Below are 18,949 nucleotides of genomic sequence, written 5' to 3' on the forward strand. Positions count from 1 at the left end.
AGTTTTTTTTTAAAGGGGGCCCTCTAGCATGCTTGTGTCTTCTCAAGTTATCTAGGGTACTTGCTGAATTCTTCAAGCAGTGTGATATAATCAATGTAATAAAAACTTGATTTCCCAAGGGACAGTTAGACAAACAAGGTCACTGTGTACTAAATCATGATATAAAGCCATGATTGAAATAACCTTCAGAAGGCAATCCTAAACAAAAAGAATAAAGCTAGAAGCATCATGTTACCTGACTTCAAACTATACCACAGGGCTGCAGTAGCCAAAATAGCATGGTACTGACAAAAACAGACACATAGACCAATGGAACAGAATACAGAATGCAGAAGTAAGACTACATGTCTGCAACTCTCTGATCTTCGACAAACCTTACAAAAAAAACAAGCAATGGGGAAAGGATTTTCTATTCAATAAATGATGCTGGGATTACTGGCAAGCCATATGCAGAAGACTGAAACCAGACCTCTTCCTTACACTATATACAAAAATTAACTCAAGATGGACTAAAGACTTAAATGAAAAACCCAAAACTATAAAAACCCTGGAAGACAAGTGATGCAATACCATTCTGGGCATAGGACTGGGCAAAGATTTCATGAGGAATACACCAAAAGCAACTGCAACAAAAGTAAAAACTGACAAATAAGATCAAATTAAACTAAAGAGCTTCTGCACAGCAAAGGAAACTGTCAACAGACTGAGCAGACAACCTAGAGAATTGGAGGAAGCATTTGCAAACTATGCATCTGACAAAGGTCTAATATCCAGCACCTATAGGGAACTTAGATAAATTTATAAGAAGCAAACAACCCCATTAAAAAGCGGCCAAAGGACATGAACAGACTCTTTTCAAAAGAAGACATACATTTGGTCAACAATCATATAAAAAAAGCTCAATATCACAGATATTAGATAAATGCAAATCAAAGCCACAGTGAGATAGATGCAATTTCATACCAGTCAGAATGGGTATTATTAAAAAGTCAAAAAATAACAGGTGCTGATGAGGTTGTGGAGAAACAGGAACGCTTCTACACTGTTGGTGGGAACGTAAATTAGTCAAGTATTTCGGAAGACAGTGCAGTGTTTCCTCAACGGCCTAAAAACAGAAATACCATTCGACCCAGCAATTCCATTACTGGGCGTATCACCAAAGGAATAGAAATAATTCGATTATAAAGACAGATGCATGCATATATTCACTGCAGCCCTATTGACAATATTCACAATAGCAAAGACATGGACTCAACCTAAATGCCCATTAATAGTAGACTAGATAAGAAAATGTGGTACATATACACCATGAAATACTATGTGGCCATAAAAAAAGAATGAGATCATGTCTTTTGCAGGAACAGGGATGAAGCTGGAGGCCATTATCCTTAGCAAACTAGTGAAGGAACAGAAAAATCAAATACTGCATGTTCTCACTTATAAATGGGAGCTAAATGATGAGAACACATGGACACATAGAGCGGAACAACATACACTGGGACCATTCAGAGGGTGGAGAGTGGGAGGAGGGAGAGGATCATTTTATATTTGTTGTTTATTTATTATTTATTTATTAAAACAACTGATGAGTACTGGTCTTAATACCTGGGTGACAAAATAATCCATAGAACAAGCCCCCATGATACAAGTTTACCTATATAACAAACCTGTACATGTACTTCTGAACTTAAAATAAAAGTTAAAATAATAAAAATATTTATAACACTTGCACACACACAGATACACACACACACACACACACACACACACACAGAGAGAGAGAGAGAAATAGCCTTGAGAAAATATAGTGAGGGCGTTTTGCTATCCTTGCAAGGTAAAATAAATTTATTTTTATTTTTACTTTTTTATTTTTTACTAACTAGATGTAAACCTTTATTTCACAACGGTGTCATATTCACTTTCTGAAAAGACATGGACCGGGGGACACAGCTGCAAACACTGGGAGGCCAGATGCTGACGTCTTCCAGGTGGAAGCGTAGCCATGGTCACTCTTGGGCCGATGTCTGCTGGGGCTCTTCGGCAGCACAAGCCAGAGGCATCAGTACTGTGCAATCCCAGTTTTACTTAGAGCCACCTCTTTTTTGTGGGGTGGGGGGGCATTAGTCCTCATTTCATGCCCGATTTTCAGTAGAGGCTCCCTGTTCTTCCAAATCAGTTCAGGACTGTAAGTAACATACCATATTCCAAAGACAGCTCCCCCAAGATGTGCTGCATAATCAAAAAATTTCCATCCCAGGATCATTCCTGCCGTATCCATGGCATTAATGGCTTTTAGGGCATTTCCTGCTGTGAATGTGAGCATTGGAAGAAAATAATGGCAAGCCTCCCTTCTGGGATCTTAGTGTGGACGGCTGCGAGGATCATCATGGTGGCGCGAGATGCATCATGTCATGGTCCATATCTTCGTGTGGCCAACTTTACACACGTAATTGACAAAATTGGAAATAACACCTGCAGATAGGTACACTGCCATGAACTGCTCTTGACTCAGAATGTTCACTATACTGGAGGAGAAGCTCCACAAAACATACATATTTGCTGTCATGTGAAATAAGGAGAAATGATTGAATGTTGACAGCAACATTGGAGAACAACGGACCTTTGAGGCTGGATTAGATGTGAAATATCTGATCACTGTCCACTGCAGAGAAGGTACTCTCTAAAAACAGAAAATAAGGACATTTGAAGCTATGATACCTGAGTCCGCTGGCCATTACTTAGGTTATTCCACCACTTGTTGATCTCTTTTCGGAAGTCTCCTTTTTATGGTCTTATGCTATTCAGCCAATCAGCTTTTATGCCATCAAAATAACTCTGGACCCTGAATTTCAGTAATTCATATTGCCAAATAGCAGCTGATCCAAATGCACAGCCTGTGAACCCAACAGTAAAAAAATAAAGGTTTTAGGAGAGTCCTTATAGGACAGGGAGAAAGATAAAAGACATGTTTCTTCCACCAGAGGAATCAAAGCACTTCTTTTGTATGCTTCACCACTTGTCACGTGTCTGATTTTTGAGGTTCAACCTTACTGGGTTCTTTTCTGAATCCACATTTTTCCTGAATTAATTAGTTAAAGCTGCGTCTGAGCAGCTGCGGCTGGGCTAGGGCCTCAGTGAGCTCCTCACAGCTGCTGCTGCCGCCCACCAGTGGAGCCCACGCTGGGCCACAGCCCCAGCCTTTCTGCGCCCAGCCTCGCCACTCCATTTTCCCGCTGAAAGAAAATTTTAGGCCGGGCATGGTGGTTCATGCTTGTAATCCTAGCACCTTGAGAGGCCAAGGTGGGTAGAATACCTGAGGTCGGGAGTTTGAGACCAGCCTGACCAACATGGAGAAACCCCATATCTACTAAAAATACAAAATTAGCAGGGCATGGTGGTGCATGCCTGCAATCTCAGCTACTCGGGAGGTTGAGGCAGGAGAATCATTTGAACCTGGGAGGCGGGGGTTGCAGTGAGCCGAGATGGTGCCACTGCACTCTAGCCTGGGCAACAAGAGCAAAACTCCATTTCAAAGAACAAAAAAAAAAAAAAAAAAAAAAAAAGAAAATTTTAGCGCCTTCATCTGATATCCCAGGGATTGTATTTTTGTGTGTGTGTGTATTGTTTTTATATTGTTTTGTATTGCCTTCTGTTTCCAGAAGGCAAAAAGATTTCTGGAAACACTGATATCAGTGGAGCCACCGCCTAAGTAAGCTTATAATAATTTATCACTCTCCAAAATTCATCCATCTTCTGTACATAGATCATATTAATTTGCTGTTACTGACATAGCAAAATGTCAGTCCACTGACTGGTGGCTTAAACCATATGAATTTATTTTCTCAAAGTTCTGGTGGCTGGAAGTCCAAGATCAAGGCATCAGCAGGTTTGGGTCCTCTGAGTCCTCTCTCCTTGGCTTGCAGTTGGCCACCTTCTTCCCATGCCCTCACATGGTCTTTCCTCTGTGTATGGACATTCCTGGTGTCCCTTTGTGTGTCCAAATTCCCCCTTTTTACAAAGACCCTACTCAGATTGGATTAGGGCCCATTTTGATGGCCTCATTTTAACTTAATCCCCTCTTTAAGGGCCCTGTCTCCCAAAACAGTCCTATTCTAAGGCACTAGGGGGTTAGGGGCTCAATGTATAAATTTTAAGGGGACACAATACCACAGTGTAACCCATAATAGAGGTCAGACAGGTAAGATACGTGTAGTTGTGATGGAAACCAACTCTGGATCCTTCAAGTCTTTGATCCTGCACTAATTGCAGCAGTCATTCCAAGGGTGTGGTATTGCTGTGCTTTTCTGTTTTGGTGGATTTCTGCTTGACTTTTCCTACTTAATAGTTCCAACTCCATGAGTTAGGAAACTAATATGGTAATGCTGCTAGATGCATTCTATATTTCTATCAATTATGCTTTTAGAAATGGGGCATATAGAGTGAATGTGTGTGGGAGAAAGGGAGACAGACAGAAGGAAGGAAGAGAGATTTTTAGCATTTAATTACATTTAAATGTAACTGTAATTTTTAATTAAATTTTTTGAGTTTAAATTTTTTTCAAATTAAAGTTTAATGTTTCTCATTTTTTAATTTTAAAATTTAATTCTAATTTTGGAGTGAATGGTTTTATTATATCATTTGTTGATCTCTCTCAACATTGGGCAATCAATACTTATATTTGTGTTAAGTAACATTTATAATTTATATAACATTATATTTTTCATCTTAAAAATAATTATGGTCAAAGACTTTGTAAAATAGTTTTTTTAAAACAATGTTGTGGCCGGGCATGGTGGCTCACGCCTGTAATCCCAGCATTTTGGGAGGCTGAGGCGGGTGGGTCACGAGGTCAGGAGATTGAGACCATCCTGGCTAACACGGTGAAACCCCATCTCTACTAAAAATACAAAAAATTAGCCAGGCGTGGTGGGGAGTGCCTGTAGTCCCAGCTACTCAGGAAGCTGAGGCAGAAGAATGACGTGAACTCGGGAAGCGGAGCTTGCAGTGCACCGAGATTGCGCCACTGCACTCCAGCCTGGGCAACAGAGCGAGACTCCGTCTGAAAAAAAAAAAGAAAAAAATTGTTTTGGAGTTATCAAAAAGATTCACATTTTTTAAAATCCGAAAATTATAGGAAAGAACCAGGTTCAGTAAACCCATTTTCAACAGGTAATAAAAACAAAAAGGAGACACCAATGCTGTTAGGATTTTGAGATGCACCACGCAGACATCAGGTTTAGAGTGGCTTCGTCTTTATTAAAGTCAGAATTTGCATCTAAGAAAAGTTTCACATGATTAAATCAAGAGCTGCAATACACTCAGGCTTTTCATGAAATTGACATCATTATTACAAATAGTGCTCATTTGAGGCAACTGTGACATTATTGCAATGAGAAACATCTGTCCCCTTTCCTCTCAGGTCCCCATGGTGGCTCAGGTTCATGATTACAGCCACCTTTAGGACTAAAAACACAAAAGCCTTACTCTACATCTGCCCCTTTGACTTTAACATAGTTCTCAAAAAGAAGTGCAATAAACTTTTATTATTTCTTGATTAGATGGAGTTACAATTGCCAAAATAAAAAACCAAGGTCCAATTTTGGTTTTAAAACTAGAAAAGGAAAAAATGTTATTATCAATAATGACTTTGGGAAGAATTCTTTAAAAGACAGTGAGGGTGAGTTCTTTTGGAAACAACTGTATTCTATGTTTATACATATTTATATTTAAAGGTGTCCTCATTGGGGGCGGGGGGGTGCTGATGCCACCAGTTCCTTTGAAGCCTTTTCTCCCCCACTGCCAATGCCGGAGGGGAATGAGTCTTCAATGGCGGCTCAATCTAGCTCTTGCGTTTAGGCTTGGATCTCATTCCAATTTAGGCTTTTCTTTCTCTTCTTCCATACCTAGAAATACAGGCAAAGTGTTTTATTTGAGCATCAGATTAAACTACGAGCAGTTTGTTTAATCTGGTTTGCTAACACTACTCACACATCCACTCATCTGCCCTCACTTCTCCCATTCACTCTCCTGACACACCCCCCCTTTCCCTCCTAGCTAAGAAGGAAAGCCATGAACAACTTTCTCCAGAAACATCCTCTGTGACCTCTCTTCCCCACCCTTTCCACAGAATCAGGACACAGCATCTCTGGGACACACCCAGTTCCTATGGCCGCTGGGAGACAAGCCTGCAAGTTGATTCATGACTTGCTGAGTTTGCATGGAAACCCCAGCTAGACTGCTTTTTAAACTAGCTACTGGCAACAAGAGGTGTGCAACTCATGAGTTTCAAACAGACGTCGTTTATTTTTACTTTAGTCCTGTCCCTTCCCAAGGCAAGGACTTTGGATTTTAAAAAGCCATGGTTTTTTTCTTCTTCTTCTTCTTATTTTTTTAAAGGTCCTAGAGAGTTTATTAGACAGAAGAACTGTTTATTTCCACACTCATGAATCTTAAACTGCAGTTCTCTCTCTATTCAACCTGGTAGAATCATGTTTTTCTTCCTGAAGGACTTGTACGTACTGGACCAGTAAGACCCTTTGCCTATCGTCTGTAAAGAATACTCAATGATATTTCATGTTCCTGAAGATGAAAATGTTCATCATTTTTAGGAATTAGTTAAATCTGGCAAGTGCTTCTTGCTTTTTTCTTTTTCTTGAACCTAAACATTTTTTGAATCTTACCAAATTCTCAGTTTCTTTGTTTCAATAGCAAAAATGAAACAAAATAACTTAAAATACCACTTTGCAGGTTTTGATAGTATTCTTTCATAAACTGCAAGCTTTCAGAGGGTAGGCCCTTCCCTGTTTTGTTCCTGATTATGTCCCTAGCACCTAACATCGGGTGTGTGTCTCATTGCAGGAGCTCAATTAATCTTTGTTGAATAAAATTAATAAGCAGTGAACACAGAGAAGACTTCAGAAGCCCAGACTAGTGGAAAGCAGTAGAACAAAATATGGGACTCCACAATATGAAAATTATGAAATTTAACCCCAGAGGGTCATAATGTTAGGGCTTACAATAGGAAGGACTTCCCCACCACATAACCCCCAGCTCCTGGTATATGTTTTGTGCTGCCAGAGTAGCGGTGGTGGAATGTGGGTAACGTGCTCTGAACGAATGTCCTCAGATGGTCTGTTATGTTTGATTTTCATGGCTAAGGAACTGGCAGAGATCTGGAGAACTTTTTCCAAAGTCCTTCTCAGAAATCCTATGAAGGAAAACTTAAAGTTGAGGAGTAAGGACATCTGACGGGAGGAGGAACAGGGTTGAAGGCAAGAAGGTACAACACGCCTTCGTTGTTGGGTAACCACGGAAAAAAGAAAATAGCACAGATTCAGCTCAAACAGCACATGTGTCTTGAACCTCAGCTCTGTCCATATTCCCTCTCCTGTGGAGAGGCTATCAGGGGCTAAGAGTAGTTTGCGTCTCTTTTTAAAGTCTGTTTTTTCCAAAGCGTTCTGCTGCAGATGGGTTGACTTGGCAGCAGTGCTAGAATCTTCAAAAGCGCGGGTGGAGAGCAGGGGTTATTCACTGACCTAGAGAGGGAAAATGGCTTCCCACCTACTTTAGTTTGGCAGCTGTGAGGTAGAGAGAAAAAATTAGACAGCTGTAAAAAATGTCTGCAAGAACCAGAGATAAAATTTCCACGCAAAGGGCAGGAAGAAACCTATCACAAAGCAGAGGCAGGATACACTTTTGGGACCAGAGGAGACAAGACTGCAGGGCGCCGAGGGAGTCAAGTCACATGCCCTTCCTGCAGCCCATGGGGAGGGCTCCACCAGGGGGCAGTGCTGGGACATTGCTAGGCCTGGGTGGGCCTGGGCGGAAATGACCTGCACGGGAAGCAGGAGGCGAAGAGGTGCAGGTTTCTGCACACATAGACCTCTCCTGTCTCCCCGCTAGCCTACTTTCTCTGTTCTCACACCAAACTTTTGGTTTTGAAAAGACTCATTTCTGGTCTTACAAAATGTAGCTTTAATAAGACTGGTCAGATATACCAAAATTGGAATAAAATCTTAGCTTAAGTACAGAAATATTTCAGCTGTGAATTGTGTCGGCACCCCCCCTCCCCAAACTGCTACAATGAAGTACTTAACCCTCAGAACCTCAGATTGGGAGAAAATGCCAAGGGTGTGGCTGGAGAGCCATGTGCTAATGAAATTAGGTACGTGACCCATAGATCCAATCAACCTCCACAGCAGATGCCAGAAATAGAGAGGTGGTTTTGTGAAAAAGATTCGCGGAGTGCCCTCTTGACTGACTGCTTGGACCCCCATGACTTGCATGGGAGGCCAATACGGTTTTTGAGAATTTTATACCAGCAGAAACATTGACAGCGTGGACTGAAAGGGACAGAGACAGGATGAAATGAACAACCAATGGCTTCAAAGATAGTTCAGCGACTGGTTCCTCCTTGGTTGTAGAGGGTGGAACTATTGCCCAGGGCTGTGAGGGTGGGGCTCCTGTGACCCTGCGCCTGGAAGGCAGGGCTATGTATCCCCTCCCCTGTGAGCCCTGAGGACAGAGCATCTAGCCAAAGAGGATTATTTTAAAGCCTTAAAATGGAATGGAATTTCCCCCGCTAGCTTCAGACTTGCTTGGGAACCATGATTCTTTCTTTTTCCCCTGCAACTTCTCCCTTACAGAATGGGAATGTATATTCTATGCCTGTCCCACCATTCTGTTTTGGAAGCAGATAACTTTTTGTCTGGTTTCCCAGGTTCACACACAGCTAGAGAACAATTTTGCTTCAGGGTGACTCATACCCTGAGTCTCATGCATACCCAATTTTATGATATTTAAGATGAGATTTTGGACTTGAGAGTTGATGTTTGAAAGACGTTTGGGGTTGTTGGGATGGAATATTTTCATGGGGTGAAGGACATGTATTCTGGTGGGGGGGAGTGAAGTATTATGAACTGAACTGTGTCCCCCGCTCCCAAATTCATACGTTGAAATCCTAACCCCCAGGATCTCAGAATATGACTTTACTTGGAGATAGGGTATTTACAAATGAGGTCATCAGGGTGGGCCCTAATCAAATACAACTGATATCCTTATACAAAGGGGAAACTTGGAGACTGGACTGAACATCAGTTAGAAGGCACTGGCTCTGCCATCACCTATTCTGGAGGGTCACTTAAGATTTTGGGGCCTCAGTTACCTTTGGTGAAAGGAAAAGGTCGGTTTCAATGATTTCCAATCTCTCAGCTGTAAGATTCTGCAATAATGTGAATTTTATCTTGAAGTTGTCGCTAACATAAGTTACCCAAGTAGACGGAGTTGAGCTATTAAAAACCATTATGGAAAAAGGAGGGTGGCTCCAATGCAATCTTTCTTCTTCCTGGGGGATTGTATGGTAACTGATGTGAAATAATCAGGATTGTAGTACTGTACTCCCATGTCCTCAATTCATCCTAACACACTTCTTTTGGTGAGTAGTTTTCGACTGAACAGCTAACAGAACCAGCAGCTAATGTGACTGAGTAAAGTGGCCAGGTGAGAACGAGGGAAAGTTACTCATCTAAAGCAGATAACTGATACTCAATTCTTTTTTCTTTTCTTTTGTTTTTGAGACATAGTTTCACTCTGTGGCTCGGGAGGATGGAGTGTGGTGGCATGATCTCGGCACACTGCAACCTCTGCCTCCAGGTTGAAGCGGTTCTTGTGCCTTAGCCTCCCAAGTAGCTGAGATTACAGGCGTGAATGCCGGCTCATTTTTATAGTTTTAGTAGAGATGGAGTTTCGCAAGGTTGGCCAGACTGGTCTTGAACTTCTGGCCTTAAGTGATCCGCCCACCTTAGCCTCCCAAAGTTCTGGGATTACAGGTGTGAGTCACCGTGCCCAGCCAAGGGATAACTGATACTCTCTTCTAAACCATTGTCACCAGAAGAGAACAGTGGTCTCTGTGTTTCCAGATCTTAAAATATTTCCTAAGAAGGTGGAAATCTGGCCTTTATGTCAAATCTCCCAATTTTTTTTTTTTTTTTTTTGAGACGGAGTCTTGCTCTGTTGCCAGGCTGGGGTGCAGTGGTGCGATCTCAGCTCACTGCAACCTCTGCCACCTGGGTTCAAGCAATTCTCCTGCCTTACCGAGTAGCTGGGACTACAGGCACACGCCACCATGCCCGGCTAATTTTTGTATTTTTAGTAGAGATGGGATTTCACCATGTTGGCCAGGATGGTCTTGATCTCTTGACCTCATGATCCTCTGCCACGGTCTCCCAAAGTGCCGGGATTACAGGCGTGAGCCACAGTGCCCAGCCGAAATCACCCAATTTTAAAATACTGATTCAAAAAAAAAAATTCCACGATGTACGACTAACAGAAGTTGTTAGGTAGAAGTTGGGGAAGGCCATCAGTTTGTGACCCCTCTTGTAAATGAGGATGATACTTACTTGGCACAAAACATCTGTCTCTGTGGAACTAACTAGATGGTCCTAGGTACATAAAGTTAATTTTCATATCTAAAATGAATTTTTAAAAAGTTAGTCAATCTTATCTTACTTAAGAGAATGGCATAAATCAAACAAATCATTAAAAAAACTTTAATTTCATTATTCATTTTTAACTCTTCATTCAAAACTGCTAAAAAGCAGTATTCTATTAATGTAGAGTGGATATTTCTCTCTACTGGTTTTCAGGTCATCCTCTCATAGAAGTAGCAGAACTGTGGCCAAATGACTGTCAAATCAATCAATTCAAGTGTAAACAGGTACTTAAATACTTCCTGAATAACATATATTGGACACATTCATTTAAGTTTAAATACAGCCTTTCTCCCAAGAAGCTGAGAAAGGTTTATACTTTGTTCTCAAAATATTTTTGTCAAGTAACTAAATACTTCTGTATATTAATGGAGAAAGATAGCTATTTCCATTGAACAGGTGGAACATTATTAAAAGATTAGTTACTGGTTCCCAAGCTGTGGCCTGAACAGAATTAAAAATGTTGATACTTTTTCTAATAGAACATTGATTAAAATCAAAAGCTGCTGAGAAAAGAAACCCTCAAATTCCCCTGAACCATTTAACATTGGCTAATACCCTGACATGTACAATCTTAGAGGATCCACACACACAAAAGTCCGATTCAGTAACCACGCACAGTAACCATGCACTCACTGTGCTTTATTTGTCTGATTCGATTGAGCTCCTGGCAGGGTGTCTGGCACAAAGCAGGGTTCTCAATGTCTGTGTCACACAGTCCATTTACTGGGGATGTCTAGAATGCTGTGATTGTGTCAGAGGAAAGAGCCAGGGCTTCCTAAAATCTCCAAACCATCTTGCCTTTGGATGTATTTTCATGCAGGACTCAATCACTACATGTCTGTGCTGGCGCTTTTTCCACCTTTCAATTTTTATGTTATTTTACATACACTTTGGACAGGTTTTGCACAGCTTGGATAAGATTATGTGCCTTGCCAAGATGGAGGCTCTGCCATAAATGGAAACAAATGAGAAATCAAATCACAGATTAAAAGAGATTTTTGCAGCCACGAAATATTATTTCTTACTGCTTGTAGCTCTTTGCCATTTTCAGACCTTCCATATGACTGCCACTGGTGAGTCAAGGTGGCTGGAGCATCGCACACTGCTTAGATAGAGCTCTAGCAGAATGGCAGTGAGACCTTTCCCAGGTGACTGCACCCACATAGAAAGTGGAGATCTGGGTGACTTTAAAGGAGACTGGTTACATTTAATAATGTATCTATTTAATTTGGGGTCCCTTCAGCTAACTAAGGCAGTATTGTGTTGTTAATGAGGACAAATTTCCCTAATATGTGTTTTTTGTTAACACTACATTTTTCCCTATAAAATTTTATAGACATGCCTCTTTCCTCTTTGCTTTGGATGTTTTACTAGCTAATAAGACCAAGTGACTAGTAAACCTTTTGGGTAACTGTCAGAAGCTCTTAAATTCATATTGTAGTTATAAAAATGGAGCTCTTTACAGGAGATCCTGTGTGAAGGCTAAAAGAAGAGGCTACAGTGGAATTTTCCCTCAGTCTTGCATAGACTCTTGTCGGCAGTAATTCTCTTGCTTTATGTTCCCTCAGACAATACTTACTTCTCTGTGTATCCCAGATATAGTTGTTCAGAACTTCTCCCAGCAGGTACAGGAAGTTCATTAAGATGGTTGTAGACCCAAAGAAGATGATTCTGGCTCCTGGGCCAATGTGTTCCAGGAAAGGGTACACCCACATGCCAGTTACATGATGCACCCAGCACACCCTGCAAAGGAATCGGAAAGAGACAAGGACAGGAGTCACTCTTATGGCAGGCATCAAAGCTGCTATGATGCAAATATATACTCCCTCACTCTCATCATGCTTCAGCATTTGCCAGTCTCAAGTTTGCTTCCGATACTCAGCAGCTACCAGAAATTTGGTTGTTGTTTTATTTTACTTTTTATTCTTAAGTAATTGTAGACTCACAGAAGAGCACAAAACACTCACCTTCCCCTCATGTTAACATCTTGTATAATCTTGGGACAATTAACCAAAATTAAAAAATTAACATTGATATGACAGTACTAAATTATAGGCTTTATTCAGAATTTCCCAGTGTTCCTGTGAATGTCCTTTCTCTGTTCCAGGATCCAATCCAGGACCCCATGTGGTCTTCAGTCTTCACATCTCAGTCTCATACTCCGGCAGTTCCTCAGTCTCTCCTTGTCTTTGATGACATTTGAAGGGCATTTGAAATTGTTGACTTTGTTAACACTGTTCAACAATCTTTTAAATCTCTTCTTTACAGAATGAGACAATATGGCATTGGGCAACCACAAGAGAATAAGACCTAGGTGAGTATGTGCCAGATACCTTGCCATATGGCCTTCCAACTAGACACCAACACTCATGCCATATGGTGGCACACCATGCATACCCTAGCAGGTACCAGCTTCCCACTCCTCTGATCTTCAGATGTTACACTGATTTCATTTTTTTCCTATTTTACTTACTTAATCATTCTCTTTGTGTTCCAGAAATATTTTTGACTCAGTGGGAATAGTAACATCATGAATTGCCACCGCTTTCAAAAGTTTAGTTAGAATATCGGCTCCATTGGCTTGGATCCTGACATGACTGCTTACAGCTGTTTTCCAAACATTCTTGAGTTCATTCCTTTATAAACTGTTGGCAATTGTGAAGACTAAATAAAATACAGATAACTCGATTGCATTGGGAATAAAGATGACTTTTCATACTCATATGTTGTGAGGTCATTTTCCTTATCCATGGCCTCACTCTAAGTAGCTGATCTACACATAAATATTACTGGCAGTGCGCAGTGGCTCATGCCTGTAATCTCAGCACTTTAGGAGGCTGAGGAGCGTGGATCACCTGAGGTCAGGAGTTCAAGACCAGCCTGGCCAATGTGGCGAAATCCTGTCTCTACTAAAAATACAAAAATTAGCTGGGCATGGTGGTATGTGCCTGTAATCCCAGCTACTCGGGAGGCTGAGGCACAAGCATCACTTGACCCTGGGAGGCAGAGGTTGCAGTGAGCTGAGATCACGCCACTGCACTCCAGCCTAGGTGACAAAGTGAGACTTGGTCTCAAAAATAATAATAATAATAAACATTACCTATACATGTACCTCATTTTTGGCAGGAAACCTGGGTATCTATACCTGAGAACCTGCACTATCAATGAGGGTGATAACCCCACCTTCTCTTGCAAGTGAAAATTCATTCTGGGGTTGGTGGTAAAACAATTTTACACTATTTATGTAGAAAGCACAGATACACACACAGACACATACATATACACACACAGATGTACATACATGCATAGAGAAACACATCAATAGGTGAACAAATAATCAAATGTGGCATATCCATGCAATGGAATATTACTCAGCCATAAAGAGGAGTAAAATGTTGATACATGCTACAACATGGATGGACCTTGAAAACATTATGCTAAGCAAAATAAGCCAGACACAGGTCACATATTGTATGTGATTCCACTTATATGAGGTACCTAGAATAGGCAATTTCATGGAGACAGAAAGCATAGTATCTATCAGTTACCAGGGGCTCCGGGGAGGGGGGAATAGGGAGCTATTTTTTAATGGGAACAGAGTTTATGTGGGGGATGATGAGAAAATTTTGGGTATAGATACTGGTGATGGTTACACAATGTTGTAAATACATTTAAGGACATTAAATAGTATACTTGCAAATAGCTAAAATGATAAATATTATGTTATGTATATTTTAGCACAATAAAAAACATTCCTGTGGTGGAAATTAGGAAAAAAAATATGTCTACAAAGGTTCCTTGGTAGATGGAAGCAGTAATGAAAGAAAGATTGAGGAGCAATCTTACAGCAAAGAGGCATTCTCTGGGTCTGTCCAGGTCAGCCTGAATCGCTGTCCAAATGAAAATATTTGCATCAAAGAAAGAGGCCGTATTAGTCCAAAGATCTTGTTAGAAAAGCTGAAGCAGTTGTGAGAATCAGCAGAAATTAAATGGTTAGAACTATCTTGATACCTGTGGGATTCTCAGATGTCATATTGTTTGTCCATAAATTAGAAGCAGTTTCATCATTCTGATATTGTCTTAAATAATGTAAGGAAGGTGCTGTGTACCCATCAAGTGGTTTATTAATTTCCACGGAGAGAATATGCAATATTCCCCCAATTTAATACCATTTAGCTGTAATTGATGTTGCAAATCAACTTACAAAATTTTAATCAGTCTGTGCTACAGGGTGTTTGCGCTGGAGCAGCCGGATGGATCTGGATTAAATGTGAGTCAGGCCATGCCACTGTTCCGCTCAAAACTTGCTTCCTCTCCTACTCAGAATAAAAGCCAGAGTCCCTAGATGGTTCTTCAAAGCCCTACCCAGTACTCTTCTGATTTAATCTCCTGCTATTCTCCCCATTGTTCCCTGCCACTCCAGCCCATCGACTCCTTGGTGTTCCTCGAACACTCTAAGCTCTCTCTGTCTCCGAGCTTTTGTATTTTTCCCCTGCCTGGAACAATACTCCTCACCACCCCCACAGCACCCCCCTGGACTCCCTTGTGTCCTTCAGGTTTTCATTCAAATGTCTCCTTTCCAGTGATGTCTCCCCTGGCCACTGCATCTAAAAATTGCAACTTCTACCCTCAAAATGTCTGTTCTCTCTCCCTTTATTTTTTCTCCCAGCCATATAATATACTCTACTTATTTTTATTTATCTGTTTATTATCTGTTCAATGAGCAAAGGAATTTTGTCCAATTATGTTCATTGCTGTATTCTGTGGTTCTTGGAGCAGTATCTGGCAGAGTATGCACTCAATAACTATTTGTTGAATTAATAACCTAATGAAGGAATATAAACAGCAACATCCGTTTATTGAGCCATTACTATAGTGCAGACACTTCGCCAATAACTTACAAATTTTTTTAATCTCAAAAAAATCCCTAAAATCTTTATGTTTTTTGTCACTATATTTAATTTAAGTCAGGAGTAGGGAAACCTTTCCTGTAAGGAATCAGATAGTAAATATTACCATATGGTCTCAATCACAACTACTCAACTCTGCCATTGTAGTGCAAAAGCAGCCATAGACAATATGTAAACAAGTGAGTGTGGATGTGTTTCAATAAAACTTTATTTATAGACACTGAAATTTGAATTTGATGTATTTTCACATCATGAAATATTCATCTTTTGATTTTTTCAACTATTTAAAAATGTAAAAACAATTCTTAGCTTTTGAGTCATAAAACAAACAAACAAAAATCCAGGTGGTGGGCTGGATTTGGCACATGGGCTGTCATCTGCTGACTACTCATTTGAGTAGTTCTTTGTATTTCACAAAGCTCCTTCAGCACACTATGTCATCTAGTCTTCTCAGCAATTCTAGATATAGCATGGCATTCTCATTGTACTATTGTATGAATCAGAGCTTATGGGATATAAATGAGACTATGTCAGAACTGCCAATGCAATGTGAAATTCTCAGGTTTGCAACCTACAAGGCAGAGAAGCAGACAGCTATTCTGAGTGTGGTGCTCATCAACATGATATGTAATCTCCTTTACTTTATACATCCACCCTATTAGGTATGATTATTCGCTTTAAACAGGTAAAGAAACTGAGATCAGACTAAAGAACTTATCATAAAACTGGCAAAGCTGGGAAAGAAGTGCACATCTGATTTCTTTTTTGCTGCATTGACTTGCTTCCCTAAATGAGGCATTCAATATTGTCTCCAAAATGGAATTGAGCGTTCCTTGTTTGGTTTGGTTTGGTTTTCTTAACTCAGTAGGTCATCAAACAATCTCAGATAAAGAAATCCTGTTATTTGGGGTTTCACCTGGATCAGTGTGAATGACGCATCCACTTGTCTTAACAAGTTGTTCTTTCACCATTTGTTTCCTTGATTTTTATCAGGGCTCAATTCTCTGCACAAAGATGACTCATGGCCTTGCCCATCTATCTGGAGAGTTCCTAGTTCTTGGCTGACTTTTAATTTCTCTCCTTCTAAGGTCTTCTTGTCTTAGTGCTCAAATAACGTATGCTTATGGTCATGGTACCAATTTTAATTTTAGCCTAAGAAGTCAATAACCATGATATGTGTGCATGCATATATATGCACATATTAGTATAATAAGATTTTTTGACTGTCTATTTTATTAAATGTACCTCCAATTTCATTCACTTTAATGTACAATTTAAAAAATAACATTTATTCATGCCTCCTATCTCAGTGCTTTGCTATTCACAAATGATACAAAGTAAACAGGTTACATGAATGAATTAAATTACACATGTACCTTGAAACTGTGTACACCTATAATGCATCAATGAAAAAAAGGTAAATGAGGCAGAGCTAATTCCTGTCCTCATGGAGTACAATGTAATGAGAAATACAGATAATTAAGAATTACAAGTGTAGTCAGAATTAAGAAAGGGTAAGTGTAGGGGTGCCATGGGTACACAGGGATTAGTCCCCAACTTTTTTTAAACCTCCCACTTGCCTTTAGTCTTTCTTTCTCTTGTGTATTTAACTTTCTTTCAAACCGGTGTTTTTCATAGCTGATGAATGTGTTCAAATGCCTCTCATTAAAGCACAACCAAAAGTTCCCAAATATTTCACAAGTACTACTGAGGTCTCTCCTCTTCAAAGGCAAACTTCTCCAATAAGTGGTCCAGATTCACTGACGCCCTATCTGTACATTGTACTCACTTTCACCCACAGCAGTCTGGTGTCTCTTCTTGCTATTCAACCTGGTCTTTGACATCAGCTTCCCCTGGTTTTCCTCCTACCACTTGGCTGTTCCTCTTCCCTTTGTCAGTGCACCCTTCACTACCCTACCACTAATTTTTGGATTTTCTTAAATCTTGGTTTCCAGACTGTTTTCTCTCATGCATTCTCAGTTGACGAGTTCATTCACGGCTATGGCATCATGTTCACTACCTATACACAGGTATTTTACAAACTGATATCCTAACCCAGATCTCTCCTCTATTCTAGGCAGTTTATCAAACTGTTCTTAAGACATCTCATTTTGCCCACCTTAAAGATACCTCAAACTCAATATATCTAAAGACAAAATCATGTTCTTTCTCCCCAAATCTCCAGTATTTATTTCTGCAGACAGTACTATCATTCATTCAGTTTTGTAACTCAAACATCGCAAGTCATCCTTGATACTTCCCTCTCGTTCATAGAATTTAGTTAATCCATTATTATTATTATTATTTTATAATTTTATAACTTTATTTGATGTATTTGACGATCAGCAGTTAGTTCTTATCCACATTGACTGTCTGTAGATTTTTGAAAGTGGTAACAGGTACATAGGTAACAGAAGTATAGAACTTATCTGGTGAATCTTCATCCTCAGAACATTTTCTAGACAACCACACATGGCTACAGTATGGGACATTCCTTATTCCTTTGGCCCAGACAGTTTTGTTGGGCCTGGTATCAATGCACACATCTGGAGTTCCCATCTCCTTCGTGGCAAATTTCCAGATCTCTTTGAGTGCCCGAGGGGCAGACTTCTTGAAGCCCATTCCATAGACGTGCTTGTGAATATTGATGGTGTATCATCAATGAGGTCACCACCTTGTTGATGGCAGAATGGCCCTTTTTGTCTCACCACCCTTCTTTGTGAGAGCCATTCTGCCAGGCCCAAATTGGAAAGGAAGAGCGTGAGTAATTGTCCAATCCATTATCTTGTCTTATCAAGGTTACCCCTTACATCTCTCTAATATGTTGATTTTTCCCATGTGCATCGCCAGCATCTTTTTTTTTTTTTTTTTTTTTTTTTTTTTTTTTTTTTGAGACGGAGTCTTGCTCTGTCGCCCGGGCTGGAGTGCAGTGGCCCGATCTCAGCTCACTGCAAGCTCCGCCTCCCAGGTTTACGCCATTCTCCTGCCTCAGCCTCCGGAGTAGCTGGGACTACAGGCGCCCGCCACCTCGCCCGGCTAGTTTTTTCTATTTTTAGGAGAGACGGGGTTTCACCGTGTTAGCCAGGATGGTCTCGATCTCCTGACCTCGTGATCCGCCCGTCTCGGCCTCCCAAAGTGCTGGGATTACAGGCTTGAGCCACCGCGCCCGGCCATCGCCAGCATCTTAATTTGTGTTAGAAGCATTTCTGTTTGGAGGACTGTGATAGTTCCTAATTTGTCCCTACATCTCTTTTTTCCCCCTTCCATGTCATCCTCACTGCTGCCAGAGTGATCTTTCCAAACCAGAAGTATGAACACACCATATCCCTGCTTTCAACATGTCAAAGGCCTCCCACTGGTTTTTTTGTTAGAGACCCAAAGTTTCAACAAAGTCTAGAGTGCTCTTCATAGAGTGGCTTCTATCTGTCTCTTTGGCCCCATCTCATATCTTGCTCCTGTTCCTCTTTGCATTCCTGTCACACTGGCTTTCATTTGGTTCCTGGATCTTGTCATGTTCCCTCCTGCAATGTGGGTTTTCACATATTCTTC

General features: G+C 40.6%; 1 protein-coding gene and 1 pseudogene across 6 annotated transcripts in view; both read right to left on the reverse strand.

Annotated features, from left to right (window-relative positions):
• Positions 1-1,827: 1,827 nt before the first annotated feature.
• On the reverse strand, positions 1,828-3,243 carry LOC117097355 (annotated as a pseudogene). The gene has a single exon (XR_004442930.1). The product of XR_004442930.1 is annotated as a presenilins-associated rhomboid-like protein, mitochondrial (transcript).
• A 1,987-nt stretch (positions 3,244-5,230) lies between these two features.
• The window catches only part of AIG1 (androgen induced 1), a 293,027-nt gene continuing 279,308 nt past the window's right edge, over positions 5,231-18,949 (reverse strand). For 4 of the 5 annotated variants that reach the window (XM_033235223.1, XM_033235221.1, XM_033235224.1 and 1 more), the window contains 2 exons: positions 12,070-12,233; positions 5,231-5,903 (listed from right to left, as the gene is read on the reverse strand). In XM_033235223.1, the coding sequence (XP_033091114.1) occupies positions 5,866-5,903; positions 12,070-12,233 (202 nt within the window). In that variant the 3' untranslated portion in view covers positions 5,231-5,865. Of the gene's footprint in view, positions 5,904-10,400; positions 10,467-12,069; positions 12,234-18,949 lie in introns of those variants that run through there. The other variant, XM_033235222.1, reaches the window with a different exon arrangement.

This window comes from Trachypithecus francoisi, unplaced genomic scaffold (genome assembly GCF_009764315.1).
Source record: "Trachypithecus francoisi isolate TF-2019V2 unplaced genomic scaffold, Tfra_2.0 Lachesis_group15, whole genome shotgun sequence".
Classification (NCBI taxonomy): domain Eukaryota; kingdom Metazoa; phylum Chordata; class Mammalia; order Primates; family Cercopithecidae; genus Trachypithecus; species Trachypithecus francoisi.